Below are 8079 nucleotides of genomic sequence, written 5' to 3' on the forward strand. Positions count from 1 at the left end.
GGGGGGGAACCCTTTTTCGGAAAGGATACAGATTAATTCTCTATCTATCAGCTGATGGCTGCTTCAGCTGAAGCCCTCACCTGACAGAGACTTATTTCCTGATCCAGATCGATACAATGGACATGCTTATGTAGCATCACCTAGGACTCTAACTTGCCAAGGACATGGATTGTACTTCCTAACTTAACCTATAATTCCTATGGCTGGACTCCTCAAGCATTGGCTGCTCCTTGCTGAATCCGAGTTGGTCTCTGCCTGTGCAGAGTTGTAGTTAGATTCATTGAGCTGCCCCTGATTTTGTCTTGCTGGCCGACCAGCTGGAACTCTTCCTTAACCTTCTCTTCCCGACCCCTTATGTGGCTACTCTTTGAACTACCTTGACATCACAACAATCATACAGAAATATGATATTTGCTATGTGACGATGCTGTAGCCTGTACACGAGAGTATGCTGACACCATTTGCAGATGCTGTAGCCTATATGCGAAATGATTAACCGAGGCCATCCTTACATAAATTTTAGCTATATCAACATTGAATACGAAAACACTGAAGCCATGCGAAAAATTACTGTCATTCATAGTGTTTCTCCACACATTTCATGATCTTATGAGTTCTGAACCGAAAAAAGGTATTCTGAAATCTAAATAACACAGGTTTCCAGCTAAAATTGTTGCGAATTCATGGATGACACAGCATAATTTCTTCCATTTTCATATTATACAGGTTGCAAAGCAAGAGCTGGCAAGGGAATGTGATTATTTCTTAGAAGCAAGCAACCAGAAGCGGTACAAAGAATTGCTCTCTGATAGTGAGGGCTATTACGTCCCTAATGTCACTGACGAATTGTCGAGCAAAAAGGTGTTGACATCAGAGTTTGTTCCAGGTACTTTTGATTTTTCGTTCTGCATATTTTTTGTCTATGACCTCTGAAACAAGTAGTTCTGGTCCGGGAGGTATAATATCAATCAATAGCTTGGTTTGGTGCAAATGTAATATAAAAAAGGCATTCCCCTATATGCTGTTAGATGTACTGAGCGAAGAGTCAGAAGTCCAATCGGATCGATGTTGGGTGGTTTTCTATTATAGTTTGTGATGCTGTAATAAGTTCATAGTGATGACACTTTTCAATCCATGCCAATTTTGGTTAATATGGTCGCAGAAATTGATATAGGGTTCCTTTACCTTTATGGTATATTCAATGCGAACTGTCGTTATTATGTAGATGCTAAGCATTATTATATACTGTTGCCAGACCAAGAATGAAGTAACCACAAATACGGACATGTGAAAGCTTTTTTGTAATAGCATTTGATTCAGAGCATGAGCCACATCTATATGGTGTTTCATACCGATAAGGCGATAAATTGAAGTAACCATATGGCGTTTCATATCTATATGACATTCCATATTTGTTCAATAGATAGTCAACATTGAAAGACAAAACATCTTCTCTTTGACATCATTCCAGCAATAGGAATACCCCTCCTTCATTGTTTGTCCTTGGGAAATTCGAGCAATTTATGCTTGAATAATTGCTATGTTGGCTAAGTGGCAAGTCTTTACAATTTGCTCTTTGTGGTTGCTCCTGAGCTAAATTATCCTTGGAGAACTGAGCTGAGTATTGAATAACCAATGTGGTTGCAAGTTATTGTGGATATGGGTCCAGCCATTTCTTAGCCAAGCATATAAACTGGAGTCCTGACAAACCAGATATGCTATGTATCTTATTGTCCAAATACTGCAACTAAAAGATATAACCCGACACTCAGCATAAAATCGGACTGCTAATGGAGTCCTAGCGAAGTTCAGCCGCATTCTAACCATGCTGCCAGTGCTGCTGTGATGCACGTCGCTCCTGCTATCTGGTTCAGTGTCAGCAACACTCATATGGTGTGTAAACTTCTGATTGACTGAAAGTTAATCCTTGTATTTTTGTGGGACATGAGCACTTCTTGTGTATTTTTTATGCTCCCTCTTCTTTGTGCAAACCACTTTCTTATGGCGGGGTCTTCTGACAACTACATCTACATGTTGGTTTTGTACAGGAGTTCCTATCGATAAGGTGGCAGTACTAAGCCAGGAAACCCGCAATTATGTTGGATGTAAACTTCTCGAGCTTACGATAAAGGAGTTGTTTGTCTTCAGATTTATGCAGGCATGTGTTGCTTCTCATACCATTTACTTAGAGCTTGCTAGTTATATAGACTGCATTGGCATTAGAATTCTAGCAATATTCATTTCGTCATTTATGTTGTGGCTGATGAGAGTTCTAAATTTCATTCATCCAATCTACTTCCATGAGGTTAAACTGGATAGTGCAAACAAAAGGTTATAATCTCACGACTCTTTTTATGCAGACTGATCCAAATTGGAGTAATTTCCTTTATGATGATTCAGAAAAGCAATTTAATCTTATCGACTTTGGGGCAGCCCGTGAGTTCCCTAAAAAGTTTGTAGACGATTACCTACGTATGGTAAGCAATCAAAACTTATCCTCATATCCAATACAAAATCGGCGCATTATTTACTGTATTTAAGATGGCCGTCTAAATTGTGGTTCTGCCAGGTAGTTGCCTGTGCAAATAGAGACAGAGCTGGTGTGTTAGAGATGTCCCGCAGACTGGGATTTCTCACGGGTGAGGAACCAGAGGTCATGCTGGATGCTCATGTCGAGGCGGCCTTCATCGTTGGGGTGCCATTCGCAACACCTGGTGGTCATGATTTCCGCGCAAACAACATCACACACAGCGTTTCAAACCTTGGGGCTACCATGTTGAAGTACAGGCTGACTCCGCCTCCGGATGAAGTTTATAGCCTCCACAGAAAGCTGTCAGGTGCGTTCCTGGCCTGCATCAAGATTGGCGCAGTTGTCCCCTGCAGAGAGATGCTGTTCAAGGTTTACGAGCAGTACGATTTCAGTGATGATCACTCGGAAGTGTTGTCCAACACTGGATAAAACACGGGAAAGTGCGCCTTTACCCTCTTGTCCTGAAATCGTCAAATAGTTACACAGGCTGGTTGCAGCTCATTTTTTGGAGAGCTTTGCAATCGGCTTCTCCCGAGCTAATAATGTGACAAATTATATTCTTCATGTCATGGAAATCGACGTGATTTTGTTTGGTTGGGTCCATTCAAGTTAGGCGTTTTCATTGTAATGTGAGCTTGTGCTCTTTGTATACTACTGTAATATGAGCTTTTGTCGAAGAAATATATGTTGCTGCGTTCGTTTACTTCCACTAAGAAGTAAACAATATATATAAAAACTGTGCTTGCTTTAGTTGTTACAAGACTATTCATTGACAGGCAATTTCATCCCAAGACTTGAGACAACGGGATTAGATGGATTATCAATTTAGATACTTTGTGCACGGAATGTTTACCATACTTGTGAGTATAGATACAACATTTTGTTGAGGAGGATGCGAGACATGTAAGTAAACTGGAATGGAGGGGAAATCATATTTAATTAAAGCTAATCTCCCTGCATGAAATATAGCCTAATTGCTTGTAGGGCTGCAAGAAAAGCTCGAGGCTCGTAAGCCACTCGAGATCGACTCGTTTTTTGGCTCGACTTGAAAATAAATGAACCGAGTTTGAACACTTTATGTAGCTCGACGGAGAAACGAGCCGATCTTGAGTCAATATTGGCTCGCTCGATTTTAGCTCGATAGCTCGACATAATACCATTATGTTCAATGGTTATGCCATATATTAAATGAAAATAAGATAATTTGTTACAATATATGATGTTCATGATTTTTCTTCATTTTATTAACTAGCAAACATGGTAGCTTAATTAAGTGTAGAGTAGATTTAGTTCTAATTATGGTACGTGATCGGCTATGTGTTAAATATCCTATTGCTTTTGACAAAATTTCTCAGCATATGCACCTTCTTTTTCTTGTTTTTCGTCCATGAAGACCACCATCTATTTCTAGTTCGCCCAAGAGACAAAGATGTGCTCGGAGCTCTCTCGAGCACGACGAGACTGACGTACAAAGTTGTGTCGTGTTGTGTCCTTATCTAGTCTGAATAATCATCATAGATTTATAATTTTTACCATTTTATTTAGTTCGAAACTAGCTCGAGATCGGTACAAGTTGAGCACGAGTCATGTTCTACAGCTTGATCTTGAGCTTCACTCAGATGGCTTGGGAAGATTCTAAAAGCTTCGTGTCTGTTTTTTCTTCTTCTTTCCTTTTCTATTTTTCTTTCCGGTTACTGGTTTTGTTTCGGTTCTTTTTTCTGTTGTTTTTTTCTTTGCTGTTATTTTTCATCCATCCTTTTACTTTCAGAATTCATTTGTGAACCTTCTTTTAGAATTCATGTTTTTTCCCTTAAATTCATGAACTCGAACCTTATCAAATCCATGATTATTTTTCAAATTCGTGAACTTCTTTAAAAATCCACTAACATTTTTGAAAGTATGAACTTTCTAATCCAGAAAAGCCAGGGAATCACTTTTTTTTTTACTCTGAACCATTAGCCAAGTGCACGCTGTAGAGGCTATTGGGTGCTTGAACGTCATCAGGACGATTGCGAGCGTGTTTGGTTGGCATCCACGTCACCTCAAGCCTAGCCTGGACGCTCCCTGAAGTCTGCCTGTCACTTGTTTTGTTCGTGTCCTGACTCCTGAGGGATAGAATGCATGCCTGGCCTGGCTGGCGTTGGATTAGCCTGGTAAAGTTGAATAAAAAAATAGAAAAAAAGATGCATAGCTCAGGCAGCGGGATTAGAAAAAGCATGCAAAGGATAGATGACATCAGCAAGCAGCAGGAATCCAGAGCACCAAAATAACCACACAAGATCCATGTGGATAGTCCGCAAAGCAAATCATAAACAATATAATTAACTAGCAGCAGTAGGAGTGCAGGACTAGACATGCATCAGCCCAGCAAAATCCAGCATGCACCAAACCAGCACCGCTGTTCCAGCAGCAACAAATGCAATGCTCACAACTTCGAATTACCACGCTGTTCATAATCTGACCATTAATAACCATATAAAGTGCCAAGCAATCAACAACCAAGGTCCAAGAAGGTTCAAGTGGATCTGAAATTCCGAAATACTGCAATGCGCAAAAGGCACATTTAGATAAGAGGAGGACATCGGGCTCTCAAGATAGCCGCAGCCAGTACGACACAAGGATTTCAATCTTCAAGGTATTGCTTGAGTCATCATGAACCAGCGTTGCCAAAAGACACCACACCCATGTCACCAAGTCTCCAAGTGATCCTATACAAGAACAAGATAATAAACAAGTGATCAACATTCATCAATATAATACATTGGAAATGTGAGTCAAGTCTACCATCTGATCCTGCAATATTTAAGGCGAATTTAGAAGCTAGGAATGGCAGGCTTTCAAGCATCCAAAAGGGAACCAAAAGGGCACCATCCAAATGCAGAAATGCTAGCAGCGTCGAATCACCACGAAAAGGTAAAGCGGCTAAAAAATCATCTCAGGCCCATTCTTGAAAGTTTGGAGATGCAGAGGCTATAGAAAACTAGCAGGTCGATGGAATCAACATTTCAATTCTAAGGAAGGTGCAGGTCCGTATCCAGTTATGCAAATCATCCAACTTCTGAAATTTACAGCCTTCAGTGCACAACGTTAATTACCTATTATGCTTTGGGAACCGATGCTGCAGGCTCTGTTGGGCCACCTCCAGCCTTCACATCGCTTCCTTCGGAGCTCGGGGTAGACAGAGCTTGATCATTTGAGGGGTGCCCCTAAAGAATTTAAAGCTTATGTAAGTATTGTGACCATCCCAAAACAAGCAAGTAGTGTGTTTCTAATCCGAATTAAAATACGCAAAGCCACAGATGTTGCCTTTGGACACATAGTGCGGTAAGCAGTCAGCGGAATGGAACCAACATACTCCCTCCGTCCGAAAATACTTGTCATCAAAATGAATAAAAAAAAATGTATCTACAACTAAAATACGTCTAGATACATTTCCTTTTATCCATTTTGATGACAAGTATTTCCAGACGGAGGGAGTACTAAATAAGTATACGAGCATGTGCTTATAACAGAAGTAACGCTGAAAGAGTGGAAGGTTTTCCACTTTTTGAGAAAAGCAGTTATAAGCCTACAGAGAATACCATTTACATATATCTGTAACTACTTCATCCATGGCTGCCTTGACATGACTAATTTTAAATTTCTTCATAATTGCAAAACTAGAATGATGTACAGTAAGAGTGGGTAGCAGATTCCCGCAACAATCCACTAAATAGTCAATGCTCTCAGGTAAATAAGAATTGCATATACTACAGGTTTCAAACGTAGAAAGAAACTATACCAACAACATTTTCACATATGCATATATATGGGCTCACCTTATCATGTACTCCTACCAAAGAAGGAGGCCACGCCATGACGTAGGGATGGAGCTTGTGATCGTATTCACAGATCTTTTTCAGCTCGGCTGTCTCGAGACAAAAGGATAGGAGCAGTTGAGGAACTTCAGTATACCCGTCATAGGCAGTACGCATGTACACGATTCCATCGGTAACATCCATAACATGCACAACGACATAAGCATCGTCTTCAATCTCAGTGAGCCGACGGATCGTTTTCAGTTTGAACTCCTGGTCCAGCTTCCACCTCTCAACACCGTCGTATTCATCGGGTCTCCAGAAAAAGACTAGGAGCTCACAACCACCCCACGGATCCGGGGAGACGATGCAGGGCCTCCCATCCTTGGTATTACCAAGCACAAAATCACAATCACGGTTACTGCCTTCTTCCACCGCCAAGAGCGGCGGCAGTTCCATTCTAGAGAACTGCAGCGTCGCGGTGTCGAGCACGGTGATGTAGAGTCTCCCTGGGTGTGTCCAGTAGAGGGATCCGTTCACCATCTTGCCGGTGGCTCCCACTGCCCCCGGTATCAAAGGCTCAGGGAATATCTGCCACTTAATCTCGGTGCTCTCCGGCGAGATGACGCCGACGGAGGCGTAAAGGTAGCCACAGTAGAAACAAACCACACGGGGCGGCGAGCCGGGGTGCTCTTCCGAGGAGATTAAGTGGAACTGAAAGGTCAAGGCGCTTTTGAAGATGCCCGGCGGCGAGGGGAAGAGATGCAGCGCCCGCGTGAGAGGGTTGTAGGCGGCGATCTGCCTGGCCATCCGGTTGAAGAGGACCACGTAGCCGTCACTGCATCGCTCGATCTCCCACACCGGAGAGGGATCCTCCTCCTCCTCCGTCTCATCTTCTTCGTCGCTGTCCTCCTCATCTTCGTTGTTCTCAACTTCTTCGTCGCTGTCCTCCTCCGCCTCCGCCTCGTTGCTGTCCTTGTCTTGGTCGCCGCAGTCTTCATTGTCGTCGTCTGGGTCCGGGAGGCCGTTGAGGGCGAAATCGCCGCCGCGTACAGCGGCGGCGAAGTCCCGGTCGGAGCGGCGGTGGTGGGCGGCAAAGGAAGTCACGCCGGGCTCCCATTTTTCGATGAGGCGTTGGATGAAGAGGCCGACAAAGGGAGACGGGTGGAGATCCCGGAAGCGGCGGCGGAAGGCAGGGGACGAGCGGACGGCGCGGAGGAAGGCGTGGCAGGTGAGCGCGGCGCGGACGAGGCTCGGGAGCGCGGGGAGGCGGATGAACACCTCGCGGAGGACGTCGTCGTCGAGATCTTGTATGGTGGTGGGAACGGCCGAGGGACATTTCGCCGCCGGCGGCGGCGGCGGCGTCGATGCCATCGCTGGAGACCTAGCGAGTAGTGGGGGAAGCCGAATGGGTAGTCTCGTGTCGCCGGAAAGAATTCCCGAATGACTTTTATCCACCAGAGGACCCAGGTCCGTCGGGGAGGCTGCGTGGGCTCCGTGGGCTGATCAACTCGTCTCTCTAACTGCGACAAACCTGGACCAGCCCAGTTAGAGGTAGCTCGTTTTTTTTTTCCTGTTTTTCCTTTTACTTCATTTTATTTTCATGTTCATTTGTTCACTTATTTGAAAAAATGATTATGTTACAAAAGAGTGCTCACTATTTTTAAATGTTAGTGTAACTTTATAAGGTATTTATAAACATGTCCAGTTGTACCTTACAAATGTTCACGTATAAAAATTTATATAACACTA

At 43.4% G+C, this 8079-nt stretch overlaps 2 protein-coding genes across 2 annotated transcripts in view; one reads left to right on the forward strand and one right to left on the reverse strand.

Annotated features, from left to right (window-relative positions):
- The window catches only part of LOC119323734 (protein ABC transporter 1, mitochondrial-like), a 6723-nt gene extending 3443 nt beyond the window's left edge, over positions 1–3280 (forward strand). Inside the window, exons 5-8 of the mRNA XM_037597439.1 lie at positions 727–886; positions 2049–2158; positions 2361–2477; positions 2570–3280. Of these exons, the coding sequence (XP_037453336.1) occupies positions 727–886; positions 2049–2158; positions 2361–2477; positions 2570–2959 (777 nt within the window). The 3' untranslated portion in view covers positions 2960–3280. The remainder of the gene's footprint in view (positions 1–726; positions 887–2048; positions 2159–2360; positions 2478–2569) is intronic.
- A 1540-nt stretch (positions 3281–4820) lies between these two features.
- On the reverse strand, positions 4821–7722 carry LOC119323020. The gene is made up of 3 exons (XM_037596577.1): positions 6349–7722; positions 5626–5736; positions 4821–5238 (listed from the first exon to the last, which is right to left on the reverse strand). The coding sequence occupies exons 1-2, from the start codon at positions 7699–7701 to the stop codon at positions 5629–5631; spliced, it is 1461 nt and encodes a 486-aa protein (XP_037452474.1). The 5' UTR covers positions 7702–7722; the 3' UTR covers positions 4821–5238; positions 5626–5628.
- Between the last annotated feature and the right edge of the window lie 357 nt (positions 7723–8079).

This window comes from Triticum dicoccoides, chromosome 6B, assembly GCF_002162155.2.
Source record: "Triticum dicoccoides isolate Atlit2015 ecotype Zavitan chromosome 6B, WEW_v2.0, whole genome shotgun sequence".
NCBI lineage: Eukaryota > Viridiplantae > Streptophyta > Magnoliopsida > Poales > Poaceae > Triticum > Triticum dicoccoides.

What these genes read in the sequence shown, in the direction of transcription:
- LOC119323020 (XM_037596577.1), bottom strand. Translation starts at nt 7,701, where the DNA reads ATGGCATCGACGCCGCCGCCGCCGCCGGCGGCGAAATGTCCCTCGGCC. An exon ending in TGGTAGGAGTACATGATAAG is followed by an intron (nt 5,737 to 6,348) that starts GTGAGCCCATAT and finishes TAAATTCTTTAG; the next exon opens with GGGCACCCCTCAAATGATCA.